The sequence below is a fragment of the Cardiocondyla obscurior genome, linkage group LG13, assembly GCF_019399895.1.
Source record: "Cardiocondyla obscurior isolate alpha-2009 linkage group LG13, Cobs3.1, whole genome shotgun sequence".
NCBI lineage: Eukaryota > Metazoa > Arthropoda > Insecta > Hymenoptera > Formicidae > Cardiocondyla > Cardiocondyla obscurior.
Window position 1 is genome coordinate 1,721,739 of NC_091876.1, and position 27,710 is coordinate 1,749,448.

At 47.0% G+C, this 27,710-nt stretch overlaps 1 protein-coding gene across 1 annotated transcript in view; it reads left to right on the top strand.

Moving 5' to 3' along the window:
* Crp (transcription factor cropped) overlaps positions 1 to 27,295 on the top strand; it is a 116,650-nt gene extending 89,355 nt beyond the window's left edge. Inside the window, exons 3-6 of the mRNA XM_070665252.1 lie at positions 17,574 to 17,727; positions 19,908 to 20,170; positions 20,713 to 21,176; positions 21,348 to 27,295. Coding sequence (XP_070521353.1) covers positions 17,574 to 17,727; positions 19,908 to 20,170; positions 20,713 to 21,176; positions 21,348 to 21,735 — 1,269 coding nt within the window. The 3' untranslated portion in view covers positions 21,736 to 27,295. The remainder of the gene's footprint in view (positions 1 to 17,573; positions 17,728 to 19,907; positions 20,171 to 20,712; positions 21,177 to 21,347) is intronic.
* Positions 27,296 to 27,710: the final 415 nt, after the last annotated feature.

Consider the following 27,710-nt stretch of genomic DNA (forward strand, 5'->3'; position numbering starts at 1 on the left):
GAGAGACATCCGACGTGCAGGTATCTCGATTAGGCCTCCATCACGCCCATCGAGTACGACGCTTGCATAAGACCGCGCGTTTACCTTCGTGCATGCTCGCGCGCATGTCGAGACCGCTATTCAAACACTCCTTAATACAGAATCGGCTACCTATATTTGCAGATAATTTTTTTTTTTTTTTGGGTCGCGTTCCCCTTTCGAGTTATCGATTTTTTCGCGTGGAGGAGCTCCTCCGCGAGATGAAACGCGAATCGGCATGCTTCGGTAACGAGATCTCCGTCTTTATCAGCGCGACCGCCGCGAGATTTCGGAGCTTGGAAGTACCGGCCGGCTTTCTTCTCTCGCGGTGCACGGGATTTTGGCGGGATGAGGGTGCGATCGCGCATGCAGGCGCGGTCCTCGGGACGCGGCCTCGTACCGCCTCGCCTTGGCTCGGCTCGACTCGGTTCATTTCAGTCAGCTGGCTGACAGGGCGTTGCCCCGCACCATTCATTACGGAGTGCAGCAGCGGAGTAAGGGCAACCTAGCGCGACCAGAGCACCGAGAGTGCGGGCGTTTCCCCACCCCGCTGTGCGCGGCTCGATTCTGCCTTGGCCGGCCCGCGGGGCACCGCGGCCGCAACCGGGAACAATTCACCTCCACCACGATTACTACTACTACTACTACCACCGTCATAGTACTACAGCTCCCCCTGTGGTGTACTACCGCTCGTTACTCTACTACTATTACTACTACTACGATCCGCTGCTACGCGCTCGGTCTACGCCCACTATCGCGGCGCAGCTGTTTGTCCGCCACGCGAGCGCCGGTTATCGCCGACGTCGGGGTACCGTCGTCCCACGGCCGACGACTGTCACGCCGACCCCGACTCCGATCTGTCTCGATCTCGCGCCGATAACAGTCCCGTTGGAAGGCATCCCCTTCGGTGGCCGCGCGCGAGTTGAAAAAGGGAGCTAATTTTCCTCTCTCCTTCGCCCGTCTCTCATTATCGACTCTCAGGGTGGTGCAGCGCGGCGCGGCCCCGCGCGCTTACTCGACGGGATGCTGCGCGATGCGCATCCCAGCATCGACGGCCACGTTGGCTCCTCCTCGAGCGCACGGGGCGAGGAGGGGTGGGTGGGCGCGGGTGAAAGGGACCGAGGGGGACCGAGTGGAGAATACCGCAGAGGCGGTTTTCAATGGAGTCGAAAGAGGAGAGTTGTAGGACGAAACCTACTACTATTCCGCACGTACGAGAGGCTATTACACAGACAGGCGCGGTCGCCGGGACGTCCTCCGCCGTGTCACTGCACTCTGGCCTATATTTCGCTAATGGGAAAGTCCCGCGTGCTCCAATTACGTCGTTCAGGTGGTGACGGCCGGATCCGAGAGAACTGCAGCGCGGCGATCTCTCTCCTTCTCGCATTGCCTCCCGGCCGCTCCGTCGTCCCACTTAGTAGCCCCGTAGTAATTAATACGTCTGCCAGCTCTAAAAGAGGCGAACCCCGCCGGCGAAGTTAGAGTCGGTGACCTCGCGCTTCGATTTTGCGAGAAGGAGAGAGAAAGGGCGCGCGGCAATCGCTTCCTCCATCGAGAAATTCGAGGCGACACTTGATGGACACGCCCGAAATGAAAATTACGAGTCGAGTGGAAAATTGAGAGAAAATAAGAATAATATCTAAATAAAATTAAACTTCGTAACCCGATGTTTCCTTCCTACGAGTCGAGTTGCAGAAACTCTGGAGGACGTCATTTAAAAAAAAAAATTTTTTTTTTTTTATTGATTAACATTCTCGTAACTGGTTCAGCGAGTCACTCGCGATTCGTCCGATATCGCGTCGAGTTTGCAATCGAGCGAAATTGAACGATGGAAAAATAAATGAATAGCACCGCGAGAGATGGATTTGCGAGACGTCTTGTCGGGTGTCGTTTCGGAGGAGGAAGAGGAGGCTGCGAATTCGATGGCCTACATTTCGCGATATCGATGCGATCGGCCGCTCGCGGGAGACGCGTCGGCGTCGAACGAGGAGGCGATGATTACGGCGACAGCGCGAGCCTCCTTCTTGCGTATGTTCCCGCGCGATCGATGATTATCTATCTAATCGTGAGTCCGTAAATTGAATCAGCGTACGTCTAATTTTTTCTTCTCTCTTTTCTCGCCGTTGGCTCTAACGTTACTTTTTCATCAGGCTCTGGAGTTAATAGCTCGCAATTTTCTCCACGCAACTTCGCTGAAAATGATTTCGATACGTATCGCGAAACTGTACGATCGCTTTATCGAAGTCGATAACTCCGGCAAACTTTATTTATCTGAGGAAACGTGTCTATTTTTGTAAGATCGATTGACTTCGCGTCTATCGTGGGGTGTTTAAATTCGCGATGGATGAAGAGACGCTCAAGTCAAAAAAAAAAAAAAAAAAAAAAAAAATGAGCTTCACTCGACCGACGTTCATTTTTGCATAACGCCGTCCAATTAGCGCCGCTTCTTGCAGTTCTTCCCGAGTGTTGTTCGGACGCGATGGATCGCTGAAGCGGCCCGGGCGACGAGAATCGCCGAGAGATCGACGATTTTATTACCGTCCTCCTGTAATCACGCCGTCGAGTAACGACACGTTTCCGTCGCTGACGCCGCGATGGGTCAAAGACGAATTCAATTGGACACGGCGCGCCGCGCAGTTTAATGATCGGTCATTATTGCGATCCCATCGGCGCGATAGTTATTATCATGCTTAACGACTCCGCGTTTTTCTCGAACGCCAATGCGCGCCTGATCGATGCTCATCGCGCGTCGCAATCGGCATAAGTTAATGATACCTTCCGCCGTGACAGGGAGAAGTAAACGCCTGCATGTTTTGCAATCTCGCAAAATATTGATCTCACGCCGGCGCGCCGCGTACAAGACTCGTTATCAATCAGGCGAGCAGCCAGCCCCGTTCGCTGCCCACGGGATCGTCCCGTCGTACAACCGGACTCGGGTTTCACCTCGATTTTTCGTGAGAATCCGGGGTTCGCACAATCAACGCATTTATCATTTTCACGCTCCAATCGCGCGGCTTTGATGCGCGAGGAGCGATTATCTAAGAAACGATTTTATCTTTCGCGTTTGAAATAATATCCGCAGAAAAAGTGGCAGTCCCCTTCGGGTGTAGAGTTCTCGTCCGCGGGCGCCGTTTTGAAACACGAAGCCATCGGCGGACTTGGTGCCGGTTCGACAACCGCGGGAACGGGATCGCGGATCGCCGGCAGAGAAGAAGGCGACGCGATGTAGCTAAGTCGCGCGCGGTTAGACCGCAGTCGCGACGTCGACGACGTTCGCGGTTGGCGAGGTCAGTGGCGGCGACGGAGCGCCGACTGCCTGGCCTCGGAAAATCGGTGCTAAAAATAACCCTTCGCCGGCCGATAATAGAACGCCGCCGCTCCGCGAGACAAACGCGCGTTCCGCCGTCTCGTTTCTCCCTACAATCAGCCGCATTCGCAAAATTTTTCCCTCCCAGCATCCCGGTACTTCGTCCGCATCTCGCCGTCTCGTCGGGCGTTCGCGCTTGCCGTTTCGCAGACAACTTTCAATTTGAGACCTATTTTATTTCCGCGCCTCGTATTTCGCGGCATTTTCCGATCTTGTTCCATACAAAACCACCCCCCGTCAAGTTTTATCTCGTTTCGAGCCCGAGTCTATAAACTCCGAGTGCGAATGTACTCGTTGGCGACGCATGGGGAGCTTCCCGCTGTCCTATCGCGAATAATTTCGAGGCCTGCCGGTTACGCCATCGATTTTATCCGTTTTATTTACGTAGGGGTCCCGTTAGGCGGCATGCATGCTTACGCCGAGGCTCATGCATATTCACGCTCCCGCTCCTCTTAGACAATTTCTTAGTCGTCGTACGCTCCATCGGGCGTACGTGCGTCCGTGCGTACGACCTGTACGTGCATAAATGCACACCTTCTCTCTCTCTCTCGCTCTCTCTCTCTCTTTTTCTCTTTTCCTGTTGCCTCGTGTATGTATGTACATTGCAAACAGTAACGTCGTTATCGTGTCTTGCAAACGATCGCCGCAATCGACTGTCGGGGCACGCTATCGCAGCCGCGAGATGCAACTTCAGTCGACCGTTGTGTAAATACCGTACTATGATTACGCTATAATTATCCTTTTTCTTAAAAAAAAAAAAAAATTTTCCCGATGGAGAGAAAGAGAGAGAAAATCGAGGAGAAATATATTTGTAAGTAATCGAGAGATAAAGCAATACTTTTATTTGCCCGCTGCGCGGAGTAACGCGAATGAATAAATTTTCAATTTTGCGCGAGCGACGTCACGACCTCGTCGAGTCACGGGATGAAAATGTATTTTCTAAGGTGAAACGGTTCCTCTCTCGCGAGAGTGCTCTCGTCGCGCCCGAAAGGGCTGTGCAAACGGTTTAACGGAGTGACATCGTAAGAGTGTGACTTAGCGCCGCGACGCCTTGGCGAGACGACGGGCGGGGGAGGGGGAGGTAAGAACGAGGGGATTCGCGACTTGGCTGCTTCGGAAGAAAGCGAGAGAAAGAGAGGAAGAGACGTGCCGATGGAATGACAAGCAGCGGCGGTTGAATCTTTAATCTTTCGCGACGCGAGATATTAAAGTTTCTCGAGGGCTCGGCAACTACTTGGCTCGCGCCGCGCTGAAATGGGGTTTAAGTTCGACAGACTGCGCCACGAAGGCTTCTCGCGATATCGATGGTCGCCCCCTGATGCATAAATAAAGGGACCGGCGAGATAGCGTGCCGATTACCTTCCCCCATGGGTTCGGTGATTTTCTGCCTCGCGCACTTATCTACTCGCTCGCCGTGGACCTCGTCTGCCTGTCGCGGCAAAGTGGAGGAGGCCCTTATTACGCTCATTACGATAGGGAATTCGAAGTGGAGTCTGCGTGCGTGATCTCGCGTCTCTCGAGAGACGCGACCGCGGAGTTAGGTTCGTTGAAAAAAATAGTAAAACTTTATTGTCTAACTCTAAATTGAATGTTTATCGATTAAAAAAAAATTACTTACTTTCTTCAATTGTTAAAAAATTAATTTAAAAAATTTTTTTAATATTCGCGCATTTTGAAGAAATGTAACTATTTGGAAAAATTCTGTGCCGCGCAATTTTCAAGATTTTTTTTTCCCGACTGTTTTGAGCAATTTATTCTAGTCACCGCGCGAGAGGAAGAAAGAGAAAAGGGCATTCCGCATACCATGTGCAACGATAATTTCCATGATAGACGAACGATCGTTTCGCGGCCGTGGAATGCAAACAAACCGTGTTCGAGCATCGAGCCTTTCCCTTCTTTCGCATCCTTCCTGTGCCCGGTATCTCCGCGCGTGTGCCCTCAAGTCTGGTTCACACGCGAGCTTCGCCGTGTACCTTGACACTGGAGGAGCTCTACAAGCACCTTTGACTCGCGCGGAGTTGTGATTATCAGCGTAATCATCTTAAGCCTCGAACGGGCTACTCATTTTTCGCCGTACGGCAAGACGTCACAAAACCTAGCACGAGCGGCGCGAATCTTAAGACACCTCATGGTGCAGAAATATATTTATACAATACCGTTAAGTTACATATTTTAGACGCTTTATAGTAATAGTTACTTCGTGCGACATTAAAAAAATTTTTCCTAGCGAAATATAATTTAGTAATTGTAAAATAAAAAGCAGAGATCAATTGAGCTATTTATTTGGATATATTAATTTAATAATTTTAATTTTATTTAATTTATTTAATTATTTATTTATTAATTGATATTGAAATTAATGCGACAGAACGATGTCTATATTTCCCTACGGACACGCGTTTCCGTTTTCGGCCTACATCGGCGGAATATACCTCGTCGGAGATTTCAGCCCGACCTCGCCCGCGTAAAAAGAAGACGGTAGGGTGATAGCGCGATAAGTCGCGTGAGACCGCGTCGGAGCTCGCGGGGTCCGTCCGAAGGACTCTACTTCGTTGCGAGTCGGCCCGTACATTTCATTATCCTTGCCGGTAGCCAAGGTCTCCCGCAATTACGCTTCGCTCTCTTTGCATCCAGGGGAAACCGCGTATCCTACGAACAGTCACGTGCTTCTGCTCACCTGACTTTGCGACGCGATTCCCGACGCGGATTGAGATAATCTCCGATTTCAATGAGATCACGTTCCCGGCTCAGATTAATTTTTGGAAAGGTTAACCAAAGCGAGGAATACGAGCTACATCGATCTGAATAGTTTCGTGCGACGTCCGTTTTTATTTCGTCTTGTACGCGCGACGACCTCCGCGTGCACCTGGAAGTCGCGGACGTTGCCCACGGATGTCGTCCGTGTGACGTTCCCAGGCCGCGTAACGCGGGAAGGGTTCTCGCTTTCACTCCGTGTCCCGCACCGGACATCGTTATCGCGCTAAAGATAGCGAACGCGCCGCGAGGGCGTTTCGCCCATGAGTATTAAGATACCCGCGCTCCGAGCTCGAAATAGACGTGACGCGTACGCGGGAGATGATTCTTTATCCACGGTTTGCCGCTTACGAATTCGCTTACGAGCCGACAAACGGCGGGTCCTCAAGGCGGTCGATCGAGTCTGGTAACCGCGACTCATACAGAGACAACGGCGCGACGAATCTCCCCGTCGCGTATCCGTTCTCACGAGAGAAACCGACTGACACTCGATCGCGCCTGTAGAATCTCGCGTGAAGAGCGCCGGGTGCACGCGAGCACGCCACGTCCGCGGCCGCTAATCTGCTGTGCGTGACGCGATACCGAAACCGCCGTTCTTTTGTGAACGATCCTCGCGATGCGTTACCCCGGGTCTCGATCCAGAATGCATCCTCCCTAACGCCCTCCGGAGTTCTCTCATTCCGAGAAAACCTGAGTCTGCGTATCTCCCTCCGGTTCTTACGCCGTACAGTCCAAGCAGAAAAATGGTCCATCGCGATTCTCGGGAGATGACACCGCGGGAAACTGCGCTCGTTCGTTGTAGAGACGATTTTAGCGTGACGAAATCGTGCGGGCGTTTAAAAAAAAAAAACGACGGTCGTTCTGTCGAAACGCACGCGAGCGAGAGCTGAGCGGCGGATATTTCTGGAGAGGAATCGCGACGAGGCTAATGAATATTAATTGCACGGAATGACCTTGGCCTTGGCCGTGAACCAGCCTGGCGGATTGCGAATCGCCGGGCGTCGCTGTCACGGTAGCCGGCCGGGGCGGCGCCGGCTTATCTGCTCAAACACATCGAATCTGGAGCGCGCGCTAACTAATTACCGGCTTTTCCACGAGTCCGGCCGGGGACCAGTAATTGCACGCCCGTCGCGCGATCGACGGCGATTCTCCCTCGGGAACGCGACCCCGCTCGTCCTCGTCACTCACGGCCTGCTCTTCTCTTTGGCGCTTGTTCTCTTTCGGGCTCGCTGCTCGTTTTGCACGTAACTTTCGCGAGCACGCTGCCGCGCGGACTCGTTAATGCGTCTCTTATTATTCTCGATTGTTATCTAGAACGTGCATACTTATTCGCATCAATCATACCACGCGGCGTGGCGTGGCGCTTTTTTTTTTTTAGTCGGGAAATTTTTGCACAGTTTTTTTTACGAGAAATTATATTGTATACGTGTAGAATAAAATATTACCTTAATTAAAATTACATAATTTCTTAATAAATACTTTTTTGTTTTTTTTTACATATTTATTTTAGTATTTAATGAAGATGTACTTGAAAAAAAAAAAAATTATAGCGACGGATCGGCGCCTCGCCGTTCGCTCGGGATAAAATTGAAACGGAGATAAGTAGCGCGATGGACTTGAGAAATCTATCCCGAGATTCGTTCTACATTTCTTGCCGTTCAATGTCAGGTTGCTCGGGAATGCGATATTATGCGTTCTCGTTCGCGAGCCTCGAGCCGATTTGCGTTATCGGCATTCCTTGTTCTTTCCAGTCGAGGGAGCTCGCGAAATTATCTTTTGCCTCGTCACGCTTTGAAATATCGCTTCACGTCGATACAGGTGATGGTCTCGCTATCTTAACCTTTCGACTATTACGCGCCACTGCAGTGGCTTCCCGCTAATTCTCCGGAATGAAACGCCACTGCGGTGGCTTCCCTCCAAGCGACCTTTTAAAGCGAAATGCTACGACTCTTCAAATACGTTCGTATTTTTATAAAAATTTCCTATTCCTTATTTCCATATTTTTATTAATTTTAAATAATAATCTGCTTTTTGTGAAAAAAAAAAATATATATTTTTTTTTTTTTCTTTAGAGTGATAACTTAAACGTGCGTTTCAATTCGTATCTCGCAAAGAAAAACCGCGGAACGACGATGTAGTTTCGCGAGATGCTGTCGGGCCGGCGTGATGCGCCCAACGGATTATCCGCGGCAAATTTGTTCGTAACTAGAGTATCGCTTGGAAATCCTATAAGCCAGCGACTTAGCGCCTTCGGATATTTGCCGATCCAATGCGCGCCTCCAAATCCGGCAGAAGGAACGCGTCTGACCCACTTAAAGCGCATCGCTGATCCGATTATTCGAATCTTCTCGTTCGCGAACATTAAGATTACAGCTGGCGCGGTCGTATCGGATAACAATGTGAGAAAGGGCGAAGGAGATTTTCGCTCCCGAATCGGACCGCTCTCGAATAAATGAGTTTTCCCTCGCAGCGCGTTTATAATAATTTCGCCCCGCGTCTCGCGGATTTTTGCACGTAACACGCTTCCCGGCAATCACCGCCTCGGCTTGTTGAAAATCGTGGGACTCTGACATTTCCGTAATGACTGCGAATAAATTGATTTGGCCTGGCTGCGCAGCCGAGTGTGCATTATCGAGGCGATAAATTTGGATATTAAATTCTTGAATTCCCGAGAGTGTATCTCCGCGCGGAGATACGTTTCCCTCGGAATTCCGCGCCCGATAAATCGGCGGTTAATTATCGCCCGGCTTCCGCGTGGGGGTTTTTTTTTTTTTTTTTCAGAGACGCGCGAACGTCGGGGCAACAAAAAGCTTTGATTTGCAATTAACGGACACGTCGGGAGAAATTAAGAACGCGTGCATGTACAGAAGTGCTCTCCCGCTGCGCGCTCCTGCCTGGCGAAAGCGCAGCGTGCGATACGCGTCGGCCGTTAATATTGATTCATCGAGAACGCACGCATAACTCTCCTCCTCTACCCGCGCACGCATTCCCACGTGCATTCGTGCAGGGCTGCGTTTTATAGGCGAGACCTCCCGGCGCAAGTCCGACGAACGCGCGAGGAGCGTGTCGCATCGCGGCAACGTTATTACGACATTATGTATTTATGCTAATGAACTTGGGACGGCACGATCGGACACTCACCTCGCCCGCGGTCCCCGTCCTTAAAATCTCGAGTTAGAATTCGCGTCCCTTCGCGGATGGGAATCACGTGTGACGGGCTTCGGGGCGCGTCTGCCTTCGTAAACGGATCAAGTCGGATATGTCGATTCGTCCGATCGCGATCGGCTTCCGGCGACCGAGACGTTCGTCACCCAATCGTCTTTGCTCGCTCGGTTGAGTTAAGCTCCCAGCTTCACTCATGCGTCGATTGATAAAGGCGACGAGCGGACGCTCGTCACGCCTGGACGTTTATACGATATTCCGGCACGGATTTCTGTCAGATGACGACTCGGGGCTTTATTATCCGTCGGACAAGATATTTCTCGTTTAAGTACGGCCGTTTATTTTACGCTGTCCTGCCCGTCGCGATTAGGATATAATTTAAGCTATAAATTTATTAATTTATATATTAATAAACCTAATGACCTCAATATAACGATTGCTTTTCTTTTTTGTTACAGGTACGCATAAAGTCGTTATTGGCGCCGTAAATTAGTCAGCCCGTATCGTAAGAATAACCATTCTTCATTTTTTTATATTATTATTATTTCATGTGCAAATCGAAAATAATGATTAGCTGTAATATTCGCCTCTATTAAATTGTTACGAATACGCTAACAACAGATGTATATGGCAAATCGCGAGGGAGAAGTTTTTTTTCTTTCTTTTTTTTTTTTTTTCTTAATTGGCATACCTCTGCGAATCGTGAAACTCGAGAATAACGAGTCGAGTCACACAGGGAGTAATGTCCTCGAGTGCACGTACGAGAGTGCACCACGCTCAGAATGCAGTTGCATAACACCACAACTGGTCATTCTTGTCCGACACCTTCATTTCTCTTTCCCCTCTCCCCTTTTTGTCTTTTATCTCGGCTCGACGGCACAACGTCATTCCTTACTTTTTCTTATTCCTCTCTCGTACCTCGGCGTTTCAGTTCACGATCTCATTTAACGAGGCGACGCAAATAGCGGACAAACATCTCGGCGCTTGGAATTTTTACGACGGCAAATAGACAAACGGACGAAATCCCGCTCGTGAACCGAAATCTCGGGTCGGCACGCCGGAAAAATAAGGATTTTTTTTTCAACTTTTTAAAAGGAACACGCGACGCGTGACAGTCGCGTCTCGTCGCGCGCGGAAGGAGGGGCAATAAACGTTTTTTAATTACGGAGAAAGAGAGAGAGAGAGAATGCAACGCGGAAGCGAGAATACCCGTGGATGCGTTTCGCAGGAAACTGTATTTTCGCGCGGAAAACGCGCCGCTTTTCGCCATGATGTCTGGCGTCGCGACGGCCCGCCGCAATGCGCCGTGACAGACGGACAAACGCACTCAATTAATAATTCCGCCGTCGCGAAGTAACAGCCGGGTCGAATATGAGCCAAGTGTCCGTCGCGGATTATTATACTTCGCGGCACTCAGGCGTCGATTAAGCTCTCAAGCGCGTCTCGGAGGCGCGCGAGATCGGCGAGAATATGTCCGATAATAACCGCGCGATTGTAGAAAATTACATGTTTACGTTGAAGAGACAAATAATAGGCTCGACCTGAGTGCGTTCTCGCACACGCAAGAGCGCCGATTAAGATAAAAAAGCTCATACTCAATCATTATTAACATACTATTATTTTTCATCATAATGTGCGCCGCGAGTGTGAAACTTACTCCGTATATCGGATTGTTTAATCTCCATTGACTTATTAAATTTAATTTCGCGAATTAAATTACGGGGAGAATCTTTTAAAAGAGACCTATTTCTATAATTTTAATTCAATTAGAAATAAATAAAAATTTAATTTTTTACTTTATTATTTTAACGTATACGTGAATTTTATTTCGTAGTGCAAAAATTCTGATTGCCGAGAAGCCTTCCGTGAATATCGACTTTCGTTAATCGAGACCTTTTAGCCCGCATCGAATTATTGTCGCACACTCCGATCGAAGAGATTGTCCGCGCGGACGTAGGACGCGGGATTCTGTTTTATCACGCATTACGTTGCGATTTCATCACCGTAAGCGAAAACGGACACCCGTCATCTTTCAACGTCCGGTCCAGCGTTTGGTTCGCGGTATAGCTGCGCCATTGCGGGGCCGGTTCGAATTTCTGGCATCTCTGGTTTCGTCTTAGGACGCCGACGTGGCCGCTTACTTAGCATACACGGCGCGCGGCCACAAAGGGCTTCCCTTCCAGGAAGGTGCCTCGAAAACGACCGCGCGCGGTCCACGAGAGGGTCGTCCTCTTTTTATCTCCCTAGCACGGAATACCGGGCTGACCCTACCGCCTCGTTACCTCACCGCCGGGAATCGTAATTAGGTCGCCCCGCGAAATACGTAACCGCGCATTGCGACACAATCAGACGGGAGATGAGTCACGGAAAGACGAAGCGGAGATAAAAAAACGAGGAGAGTGCGGTACTTGTTCCAGACAGAGATTAGAAGATGATTCACGCGTAATTAAAAAAAAAAATATATATATATAAAATCTTTTTTTAACTAATTTTATTTGCGAATAAGTTTTAAAGAAATAGTCAACTACTTTTGCGAAGTTTTGTTACGTTCGGCAATTTTACTATTAAAATATCACTTGACAATTACGGGAAATATCAGTTCTAAGTATATATCTATTATATAATTATTTAAATGTCTTTCTTTTCCGCGGAAGTGGAGACCTAATTAGAACCGCAGTTAAATTAAGTGAACTGGCGCTCTTTCGCAGAAATTGATAACTAATTATTTACCAAATTACTTTGCGGAATGTTAATTTTGTGCGCGGCTCGCCTCCTCCCTCTCCGTATTTTTGCCGGCGTGCGCCGAGTGAACTGCCGCTTTTATAAGCGGGGTAATTACGATATAATAATAACGGCGGGCGTCGTGGCGCGGGCGTTTTGCGCGGTGAATCATTGGCGCCGTTCCGCCCGCTCGAAAATTTTCGCTAGTGCGTATTATGTAATTAAGCGCGTAGAATGTACGGCGCGATAACAGCAATTAATTACGGCAATCCGGGTCGCGTCGTCCTACGAAAGGAAACAAGTTAAGTGCGCTTATAAATTAGATTTAAATAGTATTATCATTAATTCTACGATTATTACGGTTATTTAAAACTTCGTTCCGTTTGACGAGTCGTGCGATGTGAAAACTGTGAGGAATTTTTATTCAACCGGGACGTCGCTGTTAATGGGGAAAAAAGAAAGCAGCGCGGGCGGAAAGTGAATTAACACATTGATAAAATAAAATTTTAACCGCGAATCTTCCTGCATGAATGCCAGAAATGCCGCGCGAAAATTCTAACAACGGTTGATTATTCTACGACGCAACACGTGATAATCGTTCCCTCCGACTTCGTTTTCGGTGATCCGCTATCGCGACGGCAATTTGTAGCCGGGCAGGACGACGCAGACGGATTCCCGGCGCGAATGGGAACAATAGGGTAAGGGCGTAGGGCGGCTACGATAGCGCGGGGAATTCCTGTCGGATCCGCGCGCGGAATTGCAAACAGTTGCGCGGCCGAATGAGGGCGAGTTCGGCGTAGGACCTCTCCCGTCTCCCTTTCACGAGTGTATCGGCGCGTTCGTGTTTTGGAATGCCGCCGCCGCCGCTGCAACAAGAAGAAAGCGATTCGATTCCATCGCCGTGCCGGCGGAGAGACTCGACGGGAAAGTTCCCGCAGACCGAAGAAGGAAAGGCTCGGTGCGGAGAGCTGGGCCCTTGGCTTGAGCAACGAAGAGAGAGAAAGAAAGAGAGAGAGAGAGAGAGAGAGAGAGAAAGTGTGAAAGGGAACGAGTGCAGCGGCGCGCGGAAGGGCGAGGAAAGAGGAGAGGAGGCTGTGGTAGTAGTGACCAGTCGTAAAATGCCACGGCTCACGTTGCGTGCAACGACAACGGCGTAGAAGCGCGTCTTTTCGAGAACCCTAACATCATTCCTCTTTTTCGAAGTCACGATACGCGCCGCCCGACGTTGCGATTCGTAAAGAAAGAAAAAGAACGTCTAAACAGTGTGCGAATTTTTATATTTGCTAGAAGAAACCATACGCATCCCTACGCACGCACTATTTTTCAAGAGACCTGATTTAGAAACTGCGAGAGAAAAAAAAAATGATGCGACTTACCACCTGAAACTTCAGCGGAGTTATGAAATTCGGCCGGTGACTGTAACATAAAATGGAAAATATTAATGTAGACGTGCTAGATATTTATTAATAAAATTAATACAAAAAAAAGAATAGTTTTTTTTTTTTTTTTTAATGAAGATTTTATTTTAAAAATTCGATACTTACTTAAAAGTTGCTCCGCTGATGCAGGATGCCCCCCGGGCCTGCTCCTCCTCTCAGTTTGTGTGTCGAGTCATCCTTCCGCGCCGCGCACAAGTCACTCGCGAACCGTGATTTTACTATCCCGAATTTACTGAATTTACTATCGCGCGTTATTTTTCGGCGCTCCTGAAAAAAGAAAAACCTGAAAAAAAAACAGGTTACTGACTTACCACTCTGCATACAGCGGAGTTGTAGAATTCGGGCGGTGTCTGCAACATAAAAAGAAATATATTAATGTAGACATGTATTATAGTTAAAAAAATTAATTAAAAAAAAAGTTAAAGTCTTTATTTAATAAATATTTTATTTAAAAAAATTTATTCTTACCTATAAGTTGCTCCGCCGATGCAGGATGCCGTCCCGGGCCTGCTCATCCTCTCAGATGGGACGTGACGAGCCATCCTTCCGCGCACTAGACACTCGCGAATGCACTCCCGTAAAAAATAGTCGTAAAAAAACGTCCGCATACTTTTCGGAACTCCCGATGCGACCGACGAACCGGCTGCGGTTCGTATTTGTTACAATTTCGGCGTTCGGTACTTTAATTTCTGTAACAGAAAAAAGACACAATGGAAATTAGTGACATGATATAAATCAAGTTAGTCTTAAGAAAAAAAAAATTCTTTTAATAATTTTACATAAAGCCGAAGCGATCTTTACCTTCAAATTGCTTTGTCGATGCCTAATATCCTTTCCGAGGCCTTCTCCTCCTCTCAGGATGTCGGGAATGTAGAGCACATCAAGATTCTGTAACACAAAAATGAATATTAAATTGCAGGAGCGTTCACATTAATATTTATTGAAAAATTATTAATATTAGAGAAATAAAAAAATTTATCTTACCGTAAAAATGCTCCGTCGATGCACTATGTCTTTCTGAGGCCTCCTCCTCCTCTCAGATTGCCCTCATCTGTAACAGAAATCGAACAACGATTAGTAAAAAATTATTTTTTACTACGACGATATTTGTCGGTGCGTACAAACTGCATGCTCGACCTGCAGCCAGCGCACCTAAGCTTATCACATGCATACCGCGCGATGTTTTGGGTCGCGACCGCTGGCTCAACCTCACCCGCTTCACCCTGATATACGCGACACGACGGAATTTTTACCGAATATTATATCCCCTATTACTCGGAATGCACTACGGATTTTTAATTGCTCAATACGTCGCACTGCTTGTCGATCAAGTCTCGCTGCGACCGAGCTCCGTTCGAACGATTAACTTTAAGTATTAAACGACCCTTTCGCCGACCACGTGCGAGAATTTCTGGCCGGCAGAAACGCTTTTAGCGACACAAAAAGAACACTATTTAGATCGGGTTGTTCAGAGCTGGACCCCAAGAGGGTCTACAGCAATCTTTCGATGAGCTAACATTAGATAACCGCCCCGGATATCACTCACGCATATACGTATGATACGTAAACGGGGATCAGACTTACTTTAATGGAACGGGAACTATTCGCCCGTATTCTCCGTGTGGAAAGAAGGGTGGAGGATGCGATTCGTCCCGGAATAAGTCTCTGTACATCGAATTATTAGCTCACTTCCGGTGCGACCGCGTGCTTTTTTACTACGTGCTGTACAGTCTACCTGTGCCGAATAAGTAGGGTGGGGGAAGTCACGTAGCTCGCGCTCACCGCTAGCCGCCTACCGCTCGCACCCCCACCACCTACCTCCCTACCTGCGCCCCCCCGTACCTGCCTCGCCCGCGCTCCCATCGTACGTCTCATCCTAACGCAGTTTAGCAAGAATTAAAATTTTATTTAAATCATAAAAAAATTCTTGATATTTTCTCAGTACTCAGGTGGACCTTTTCGTAATAATTAGCTCTCATTCACGCTCGCAATGCGCAACCTCTCGTCGATTATTCGAGGGCTGCCTCGTGGAAACGAGTTCAGCATGTGGGGTCACGAACTCCGGCACGCGATCGCCGCGGATTTTCCTCCCTTTCGATTGTCAGCTACCAGCGTATATTTTTCTCTCTTCATCTTGCACTCCCATATCAATCGCGACGCATCGTCATCTTATTCCGATGCGTGGAAGTCGCAGCTGCCGTCTCGCCCGAATTTTTTCCCGGCGCGCGAACAAAGTCAGAGGCCCAATAATCGGCGGATATAAAATATCGCGTTACTTTTATTTAATTATTACCGCTAATAGTAGAAAGAACTAAGTGAAGAGGCTCGCCGAATTGATTCGCGACGATTGGCAATTATTTTATTTTATTTTATTTTATTCTTTTCTATTTTTTTTTAAATAAGAATTATTGTCGCACGAGTATAGGGGCCGGAATAAAATCTGGCAGTCCGCTTGAAAAAGCGAAGGCTGTCTCACGTTCCATAAATCGTTACCTGCGGATAACATCGTCCCCATCATCGCCGCTGCTGGCAGCGGCCTTGGCCCGCGTCGGGTTTTACAGAGCGATCCTCGACTAACAAGAATTCGGCACGTGCAATGGAGCTCGGGTCGAGCAGACCGTAGAGAAATGCGTGCGAGAGCTCCAGTCTTCCGGCCCGGTAATCGACGCCAACCTGTTCTCGAGATTCTTTTTTTATTCCGCTCCCCGAGAAAGCAAAAGTTGGCCGTGACGCATTCCGCCGACCTTCCGCGGGCTCGATTAAAAAAAACGCGTTCGGGCAATTAATATCGCTGCGCGCAAACAAGCCTCGTCGAGTGTCCTTTTGTCGCCGGCAGTGCACCTTCGCGCGAAATTGCTTGGAACGTCGCAAGGTCCGATCAGTTTTTAATTTAATTTTCCCCGGGGTATTCTCCGCAACGTTTCTGTATTTTAAAAAAATTCCGCTTCGAAATTAACTTATCCGGGATCTTTTATTTTTATAATGGATGCTACTCGTTTTCTGCATTTGCATATTCGCTCCCATCGTTCCCGATGGAAACCGCTTGCATATTCAAGTAGATCAAATGAGGAAACTTTAATAAAGATGTAAAGATCTGTCTGGATACATATATCTCGCGATGAATCTTTCCCTAATAATTTATTGCGTTAATTATGCTTCTAATTATTATTAAAATTAATTCCAAATAAAATATTTCAATAATTGTATATATTTTTTTTTTAATTTAAAATACGCAATTTATTTTTTATAAAATTATGAAGAAACGAAGGTTACAAGTGTCCAGAAAAGTTATGCAAAAATTGCTGCACGTATTACGCGAACGCTCGAAGCTGGGGTCTAATTAGCGCCGAAAGGGAGCATCTCCGAGGGGGATAATCGCGCTCGCGGTCAATTCTTTTGCTTCCCCTCCCTTCTCCCCTCCTCTTCCCTTTGATGTAAGAACGTGACGCGAAGGACCGGCTGCTCGGAGAAAGGACGAGGTGGCGGCAGCCAGGCAGGCATCATTCGTGCATTTACGATCGCGGCGTACGCGGGGCATCTGTTCGTTAACCACCTGTCGGCAGGTGCGAACCGTACACCCGGCCCCGTTACCCCGCGCAGTTGGTATCAATCGGCCCTTTTGTTTTTGCCGGCCGGTTTCCTCGAAGTCATTCCCGTTTTACTACGACGTAGTACGCACGACACGCGATAGCCACTGCCGGATGTTATCGGCCCATACGGCCTGGCCCTTCCCGCCCTGACCGCGTAAAACCCTTTAAGCTCGCTGGCACGGTAAACAGGAAGTCCACCGCTCTTCTCCTCTTCCCGTGCCGGCCTACGGTCCTCCGGCGCAGGTTGCACGATACAACAGAGGGCACCTGCAGCAGACGCTGCACCTCTCGATTTTACTTGGAAGAGCGCAAAGTCGAGATCCCGAGATATTTTGAGAACTCTTATTAAAATTTCAAGACCCCCCCCCCTTGCCTTTCGGCGCTTTGCAACTTCACTTCGCGCCCCGTGAAGTAACCGGAGCTTTTTACCGTTTAATTTTACGTTCAACGCGGATCGTGGATGTTCCTCGATTTTAAGGGTATCGCGGGACGAGGAGTAATTTCTTTTTGTTCGCGTTACAGGCTGCGATACTTCAACAGACTGCCGAGTACATATACCAACTGGAACAGGAGAAAACGCAACTGCTGTCGCAGAATTCTCAGCTAAAGCGGCTGGTGAACCACCAGCACGAGGGTGGCGATGTACCCATCAAGAAACGCAAGCCTGACACCCAAGGTAATTTTTCAGCGGCTTTTAAAACACATTTGTTATGCACGTAGCACGGTGATATTTTTCTTCTACATAATATATGCAGTTTCGCGATTAATTTATATTTTTACTTAAATTTATCTTAGAATAATTTTTCATAAAAAAAATTATTAGACATAAATTAAACGAAGCATATATAAAAATGTGTAAAAAAAAAAATTGTTGTTACAGCCGATGCGTGAACGTTTGTTGCGTAAAAAACAATAGAGTTAACGCTCGTTCGTAGCATAACGAGATTTTCCAAATGGACCTGAATTATTTATCACTCGCGACCGCGATTGCAGCATGTCCCGCGCGAATTCGGTATCGATAAAAGCGAAAACAATCAGCGGGGAAGCGCAAAAAAGTTCCGCGAATGCAGCATTACAACCCGCTTATCTCGGCAGTATTCGCGCTTTTACGCGGCGCTTCGCCGGAGTTCACAAATCATTTGCGAAAATCGAATTGTTGCGTCTTCGAAACTTTCGATCTGGGATTTTTTTTTTAATTCATTTACACGTCAAATCAATACGCCGGCGACGGTATTTTGTGACAAGGAGGGCGAATTTTGTGAGGAGGAATTTTTTAATCTCGCGTCAACGCGGTCAATGCGGGCACATTTTGAAAGTGCCGTTCGTCATTTTCGCGAAAGTAATTACATTCTTCGTGACTCGGTGTCACGTCGAGGGGATGTATAGAATATTATAAGAGGGGAAGCTCAATCTAACAGTGATATATATATAATAGAATCACGCATACGTCTAATACAAATTTTTAGAAAAATTAATTTCGCCTATTTTAATTTATTAAAAGTGCATTACGAATGTAACTTAACCGAATTGCCGGACATCGCGCAGGTAATATTATTGGAAAGATTAAGTCTCGAGATCACAAAGGTCTAGATGAAGGGCTCGACGTCGGAGGGGATCATCCTCGAAAGTCTTTATTACCTCGGAGGCTAAATACAAGGGACGAATTAAGGATACTTCCCTTCGGTTTCGGCGACGGAGACGTCGCCGTCGCGGCGGTACCGCTCTCGTCGGAAAGAGTATCTGTCGCGAAGTTCGGGGACCGGGACAATTTCAATTTCCGGTTCTATCGTAAAATTAGTTTCCTCTGTTCGACGGCGCGGCGATATTCGGAAAGTTCGCCGCCGTCGTCGGCGGTGCGACGAAGCGGATTTAATGCGCGACGAGAACCACTTTTATCGATCAATCGCGGTTAACCCTTCTGATTGCCTTCAGATATTATACCTCCGGCATTTGCAATAATTATCCGCCCGGTGAGATGAGTATTTCGTGATTGAACGCATAGATAGGAAATCCGTTCGAAAGTCTTGGCGATTTGTTTAAAGTGGAACGAACCACGCTACTTACTAGACTGCGTGAACTTCAGCGGTAGTCGAGGACCCATGGTGGTAACGTCGAGACGAAATTGATAACAATAGCCAGTGATTGCAGTACCCCTGGAAGTCACGTTAATTAATAAACGTTCGGTCGATTGAAAATGTTCGCAGGAACGGCGCACAATTTGCCGCGCCGTTACCGCATTATAATCTACTGTAATTTTCCGCGATGTCAAATAATGCTCGGACGAAATGACGCACCGGGAAAAGCGTTGCACACGCCTCCCCCGTTCCGGTCTACCGTCGAAACAAACGTAAAGCAAAGCCTTTGATCCACGCCAAGTGCAACGGTCCCTATATTTGTTCTATATCGTAAATAGCGACCAGATTTAATTTCGCTCGCGGCCCCCGCATTCATTTACATCGCGCGGACGGCCGGCCGCACTTATTGGTACATATGCCCCCGGTATGCGCGGCGAAAAATCTAAAATACGCACCGAAAGTTTATTGCGGCCATTCGCCGACTGTAATCCGACTTTACGAGCCTCTCTCGTAAATTAATTTCGCGGGAACACCGGACGGCAAATTGTTTTTTACCGTGGCTCATTTGATTAGCGCGCGACTCTGTGTCAATAATGCATATTAAAAAAAAAAAAAAAAAAATCATTATTATTTCATATCAGATAAGAGAAAAGAAATTTCTGATAATTAACGTTTCGATACATCTTTCGCTCGGTCGACCGATTAGCCGGTTTAATGCTCGCCCGGAGAAGATGTTGCGATTTAATTATTTTTTATTTTATTTCGTACTTTGTTTGCTTAGGTGTCGTCGTCAGCGTACCGATGCACGTCAGCGAGAGCGGCGATGAGGGCTTGGGCAGCATGTCCCCCGAGCCGTTGTCGGTAATCACGGTGACCACAGAGGGACATTCCGTTGTGAACCCCGATGTAGAGCAACTCAAACGACAGCTAGAAAGGGAGCGTCACGCGAGACTGCATTTAGAGAAACAGATGAGAGCCATTCAGAGCCAGATGTATCCAGAGAGATTCCGGGACAATCAGCTAATCGCTTATCAGCCCCACGAGGTAACGTTTCTCTTTGCCGTCATTAATCTTACGGACGGCGAAGTAAAAGGCGACGTTCCGCGAAAGTTTAATCGATAAAATATTGGGAGCGAAGCTTTTTAGGCGGAATCGAATCGCCGATGTAAAATCGTGACTGCGGAAGGACTTAACTGAAATATCATAGTCTATAAAAATGCTGGTACAATGTCGATTGCCGGGAGATCACAAATCCGCGATGCAGAAAATAATTCAATCGCGAACTCGTTCAGCCCTCGAGAATTTGAATATTTCCCTACCGAAAGATATTGCAAACATTGTTTTAATTGCCGCGCAGATAGCCGTGTCTGATAACAGGCTAGTGAAACGCAGTGTACCATTTTATTATTTTGATTGAACCGATCTCTTTTTTTTTCCCTTTTTTTTTTTTCTCTCTCTTTTTATCTTTTTCGCTCGACGGAGTGCTCCACATACAAACAATTGATTCGGTCTTGGCTGCAAACAGGTAGATTGCGAAGGGACGTGTTTCGTAAATACGACGACGTTAACGAGGATTTCTATTTTAGGTGATCGAACACACGGATAACGTGATAGTGCAGGAGACCGAAGAAGCGGTAGCCTCGCTCCAGGTGGTGTCGGTCATGGCTTTGCCGCCGGTAGGCTCAAATCAAACTGTGGAGACGTCCAGCCCGGACCCGAGTTCGCCACCCTTGTCACCGCAGCCGACCGACATCGCGGAGGAGATCAAAGAGGAAGAGTCCCGCGCGAGTACCCCCAAGCTCGTCGCTTTCGCCCAGAGTCAAGTGTTCACGGCGATAGAGGAGCCGACCACAGACTCTTTCTCCTCGTCAAGTCGAGTCACGTACGCTACCTCGTCCTCCGCAGATTTTAAAGATTTTAAGGTCGGCTCGCCCCAATACATCACCGCGAGCCCCACCAGGTCCTACTCACCGGGTATCGGTGAGCCTCAACGGTTGCCCAGCGTCTTGGAGGCTGCGATGAAGGCTGAGCCCAAAGTTGAGGTGGAGAGGTACGTAATGGGTATTTTATTTTCACTGTCTAATTTTAATTACTTACGACACAGAAAACAAAACTGATTCCCGGTATCCAGGCCTTCGTTTAAAATTTTCACACGATGAAAAAAAGTTAATACATAGATATGAGTTAATTTTACGCTAAGAAAAAAATTCTTTAACTGTAGGCTGCCTTCCCCATCGAATTCCCTGGACGACGGCACGCCGCAGGCAAGGCTATATATCGCAAACACGTCCCGGCAGAATTTGGAAACGATTGTCGAGGCGATACGTCATCTGGAAGGCGATCATCTATTCAGCGATGAACCCGCGCAGGATGTGCCGCTGGCATTGACCAACAAACAGCAGCAGCAGCAGCAGCAACAGGCGACGGCAAACTCAGCGTCAACAAAGTCTGCGGCCACCACGTCCGCTTCCTCTTCCTGTTCGTCGTCGACGACATCTGCCACGGGAGCGTCCGCGAAACAGCGGATACTGCACGCCGAGCATTTCCTCCAATTTCATGCGCAACAGACCCAGCAGCGGCCTGGCGTAATCGTGGTGAAGCACTCGTGATCCAACAACACCCCGCGTCCCGTACATTGAGCGATGCATTCAGAACGACGGTATGCTCGCCTCCACCGCGCAAAGTCATCGTGACTTTATCATTCGTGAATGAGGAATCCCTTTCGCCCGACTCAAAGAGATCGAGCACTTCGCGGAGGCGGGAGCGAGGTGATAGCGATCGTCGCAGATCGAATATCACGCGCGTTCTCCCGTCGTACTGAAGGAATCCGGGGAGGTACGCCGCGAGATGCACGAAGGGATGGATTTTTATGTATGTTCCTACTATGCGCTTCGTTCGCCTTCGCCTCGATAACGCGATGCATGCAGCCGAAAGATTTTTAGGTCGAAAGGACAAGGGCGATTTGCCGCGGTAACGTAGCTCGCAGGCGAAGGCGGAGCTAACTTCGAAGCTTTGACGAAAGGATCCTCATTGCCGAGTCAAAACGAAACGACATTATCGCACTTTATCTCGTGTAAATACTAACGATTCCTCCTGATTATCTCCAACGATCACCACGAGATCGCTTTGAATCTCGAAAAGTCCCCCTACCTCTCCTCCTCCTCCTCCGTCTCTCCTTCCCACGCTGCGGAGGAAGGTCCTCTTTCCTCGCGAGAAAATCGCGAGGTTCAAAGCGGACGTTTCTCCTTCCGTTTTAGTAAAACATTTAGGTAAAACATTTCTAGATTTAAGCGAGTAACTCCCACGATAATATTTCTAGTATAAGGCTGCGTACGCTGTATGATATACATATATACAATATTACATACATATTATTTGTAAAGAGTATAAAAAATATATACAATATTTACGTTCTTTTTTTACATTGTTACGGAAATGAAGAAAATACGAGGTGACGACGCGAGGAAAAATATTAAGATATAACGACGCGTATATAGTATATATATAGTATATATATGTTCTTTCGATACTTATTACGGGGTTACCACTGGATAAGCGCGAGGCGACTAGAAGAAAGTGAAATTATCGAACAACAACCAGGTGTTAATCAAAATACATCCGCACGCAACCGTTTTAATATTTGACATACGTTAAAAAAAAAGAGCACGGTGGAACGGTGATGCGGAAATTCGCGATCGGTCCGCGCGCGCGTACGACTTTCTTCTGAGTTTTCGTTGTCGCGAGTTGAAAAATTCCGTTTAATCTGTGCCAAATATCCCCAGAGAGTACCCTTTTGTTCCTTCGTAGTAGATGTAATGTACGTGATGTAAAAGCGAACGGCGCCGGTCGGTACATTTAGTAGACCGGGAGGCGTCGAGTTCACGATCGCTCATCTCCTCTAACTCCACTCGCCAATGCGGTACACGGACGACCTGGGGATGCCGTTTCTATTCAACGAAAGCGGCGGCTTCCCCCGGCTGTCATTCCCGTTGCGTCGCCGACCACATATGATCTCTCTACCGGATCAACAATCAGTGTCGAACAACGGCTAATAAATCGCAAGGGCCAAAAAAGGAAATGGGAACGAGTTTTCTATCAGAGTTATTGCTGGACCGGTGCTCTGCAAATTCTCTTTGCAACTTCACTTTGTCGCGTGTAACAGCGTTGCGGGAGCCTTTGTTTTTTTTATGCAACGTAAAGATTTCTCATAGCTTGCGGAATACGAGATTAAGAGGCTTGGAATTTACAATTTCTCGTGCCTTTTCGAGGAGAGGAGCGATCGACTTTGGAAAATGGTCGAACGATCGATCGACCGGCTGGGAGGAAAGGGCTGCATACATTTTGTTTTTTTTTTTTTTCTTATACTTTTTTTCGTTTACACGCGTCTATATATTACGTACATTGTATTTTTTTTTTGTGTTAATTTGTGCGAGTATACTGTTTCACCGAGTGATTGTACAAGCGTTATCGCTCGTCGAGTGTAGACCAATTTTTAATCGATTACATTAGGATCCTTTCGCTCGTAATTTACTATTATTACTGATACTATTGCTACTATTAATACTATTACTACTACTACTTTCTTTTCTACGATGATGTTGATTGGTGTACGAGTGCGACATACGTTTAAGAGTTTAACGCATAGATATATACGCCTACAAGAAATTAATTTTAAGTACTTTAAGTATACAAGTAAGTTAGCGAGCAAACAAAGGTAGATGCGGCGGTAAGACAGAACTACAATTAAGATTTTTAGTTAATCTCCTAGCGGTTAGGATAAATATAGGAATTGTTTAGAAGAGTATGCAATTTGAAATACATCCAGGTTAATATTGTCTAACTGTACGATAAATGTGAACGCTACTCCGTAACTATACTTACGTGTATATAATACCTTTTAGTAGATATCGCATAACACTTCATCACCTAGCTGACGTACCACGCTAGAATAAGATGAGAAACCTCGCCCTTCGTACGTTTCGTGGTTTATGTTTAATTAATTAACGGCATCACCTCATTTTGACGGCGCGCGTATTTGGATATTTTTTTTACGTACCACTGACATTCTTTCATTGACCTATTTTTTTTTTTTATCACGCAGAGACATAAGGACTGCATTAGCTTTTTAGAAACGGATGGGGGAAGAGGGAGACACGTTTAGAGGAACAATCATTATTTCCGAAACGTACGAGAGGCGCCCCGTAGGAGATACGATTCTATCTTAGGCTTTCGACATTCGCGATGAAAGTGTGATCCCGGCGTTTCTGAAGTCGCGGATCTCGAAGGTGATGTACAAAAGCTCGATGTCGACGTTCACGCGAGGACGCACGAGGGCCTAAAAGAGAATAGACAAATTCACCCTCGTCTCCATCTTTCGTATTTTCTTGACACGATTTTTCTCCGCTGGCGGGAATACCCGGCCGCGTTTGCATCTTCGACGAATGAAGACTCGTCGACGATTGGCATCTTCGTGTGCGCCTGTAATCGGGTCAACTTTTTTTTTTTTAATGCCGGTTGGGAAGATTGTGGAAAATACGAAAATGGACACGACCGCTCGACGGATGACGACGACAAGCTGAATCTTTTCCACGCGAGTCCGATATATGTACGTCTCGTTTTTCCCGCATACGTCTGAGTCTTAAATGGTTTCGAGAGTCTCGTGCGAATATCTTCGGCGCTTCCATAATACATATACACACACACGCATACACACATGTACACCTACACGTACGGAAAAAAAAAATATATACATATAAAAAAATTATATATATTATATATATATACACACGTACGGAACTATATACGTACGTAGCAAGTATACGAGTGTCGGCGGCGCACACATGTGCCGCTGCACACATGCGAGGAGCCTCTTGGCGAGATCCTCGAGTTTTGCAATCGATACCGATTCTTTCGTTCTCCCTTAACTCGTTTTTTCGTTTAGGCGCGTTCCGCTTTTCAGTTGAAATTCTACGTGATCACTCTGCGCCGCGATCTAGTTCTCGAAAGAGTGGCGAAGCGCGAGAGGGAACGGAATTTTGAAGGAGGATTTGAGCACGTCGCCGCGCATGTGTCGGCGTGGATAAGACCGACGTTTGTTATCGCGGTAGTCGTAAAATCGAATTGGAATTTTAGGCCGATCTCAAGTTTCTTCGAGACCAAGCTGCAGATCTTATTTTTCGATTATTGAATCTGCAGGCTCATTGGTGCTGGCGCGCGGAAAAAAACACCTCGTCGCATTCTACATTGCATACTGATATCCCTCGCAATTGCATCAACGCTGGCGTGCGTGAACCGAAAGTATCATTACCCGATGGAAAACTTTTTCTTTAAACTTAACGGAGTACATTAGTCATTAAAAAAAAAAAAAAATCGTAAGATTAATATGTTATGTATTTATGTTATATATTATATTTTATGTTATATATTATGTATTTTAATTAGAGTGTTCTCGCGGGATAAATGTAAGTCTATTGATAATGATAATTATTACTCGTCGAATCTAAAGTTTATATTAGATGGTAGATATTAATACAATTTCTTTCTTTTTTTTTTTTTCTTTTTTTTCTTTTTGCGTTTACAGCAAAATTCGCATTTAATGTTGTTGGACTATTTCACGCTATCTGTGATACAACTTACTTTGCAACTATCGATATATTCCGTCAGATTTAAATGCGTTTTATTTTATATATTTCCGACTGTTAATTGTTCATTGATTTTTAACACGTCCGTTGAAAGTAAGCCCGTAATTCGAACGGTTCGTGATACTTTCGATTATTTGTAGCTTATTACGCAAGAGGGATTTAATTGCGAGCGGGCAGTAGGCTTGCTTTATTTGGGCATTCATGCTACGTCGGACTCCGATGCACTCGCGACGTTATCAGTACGAGCAATGACGTTTTTGTCCTTTTACAAGCTCAAGAGTAAAACACCGTAGTTTCTAAAACGTAATCCGAATAATTCTTTCGAACGTAGCAACAGTAAACGGACATGTCGACCGAGTTCTCGTTTGGCTCCGACGAACTCGTAGACGCGCAAAATCTTCCGCACAATGTAGCGGCATGTAACGTTGTGCGGGTAATTTTATTTGTAACTCCGGTAAAAGGTATACGTAATGCATAGTGTATAAGTTTCAAGAAATTATGCGTTGAATTATATTTTATTTTAAAAGAATGTGTATTGAGATAAACTTGCAGTTAAAAAGAAAAAAAAAAAGAACATTGTTTAGAGGTAATTTTAAATTTTACTTTTTAAATTTGTATGTCTCTTTCTCGACGATTGTTTTTGGCGTTGTCGACTTTTTTTTCTTTTAAACCGGCGACACGTGCGTCACGATGCGAGCGGAATTTTAGAGATCGCTGTCGAAATTCCCGAACGTCGATGCGTTCGCGCGAGTTTTAAGGGCGAAGGTTTGATCTTCGAACGGCATCTCCGTAAGAGAACCGGAGGGGAAAAGCTCCGCGGGATGTGAAGTAGATTAAACGAGCCGCCGCTCCAAGATCAGACGTTTCGCGAGGGAAGAGCTGCCGCCGTCCGTTGCGGCGACACATTCGGTCAGCTCGATTGAGTCTTTTTTATCGTTGAATATATACATGTAAAGTATAAAAAGGGATGCACGCGTACGCACACTTACGCACGTATACGTGCGTACGCGTGCACGATATTGTGGCTCCTATAACTTCTCTACAGCTTCGTTGACGAGCGGATAGGAATAACAGGATGCGGTTTGAGCCGCTAAAGAAAGTTGGTGATAGAGTAGCGCGATGGGGTCGAAGAGCGGAGTGCGTGAATGCGTGCGAGATGAGAGGCGGCTGCCGAATTAATTCGGGAGATCGCGAGAAACGAGAGCGTGGCTGTGCGGGTGTCGCGCGAGGGCGACGTGGAGAAGGACTTTATACCACTTAAGATTAATCCCGACTTGTACACGTGGCAAATGGCGACTGAGAGTGGCGCCGAGATCACTAAAACCGTCCTCGGAAGACCGGGCGGGTTCGTCAAAATTATTTGCTCGAGAAGGAACGCTACGCCGGAGACCTAATCTTTTCCTTTCTAAGAGATCCGAATCATTTTAGGACGTCTCGGGATGTCTGCGATATTAGAATAATTTTTTACACGGTCTTCGGGTACTCGCGTTTAAAAGAGGAAAGTAAAAAATAAAAAAATATAAAAAAATACAAAAAAAAAAAAGAACGCGGAGGAGATTGTACCCGCTCGCCTTCTGCAGTGCGGCGCATCGAAATTCGGCGACGAGGACGTTTCGCGAAGTCGGGCAATTATTTTTTTAATCGGGCCAGCATCCCGCTCTCTTTCGCCACGGGCCCGCCAGGAAAGATGTAATATAGCGTAAAACTATAAAAGCGTTAGAGTACTGGCGGAAGAATGTACAACAGAGAAGTAAATAGGTAGATAGATTCGGTAGAAGAGCGGAAGGCACGAGAATGAGAGATAAAGAGTGAGGCGAGTGCGAGGGTGCACGAGAGAATGCTGGACGGATATGTAGATCGTGCGCATAAAATAGCGGAACGTTGTAAGCGAGCGGACGACAGATTCCGGATATCGTTTTCGGGAACGGAACTGAGTATTCTCT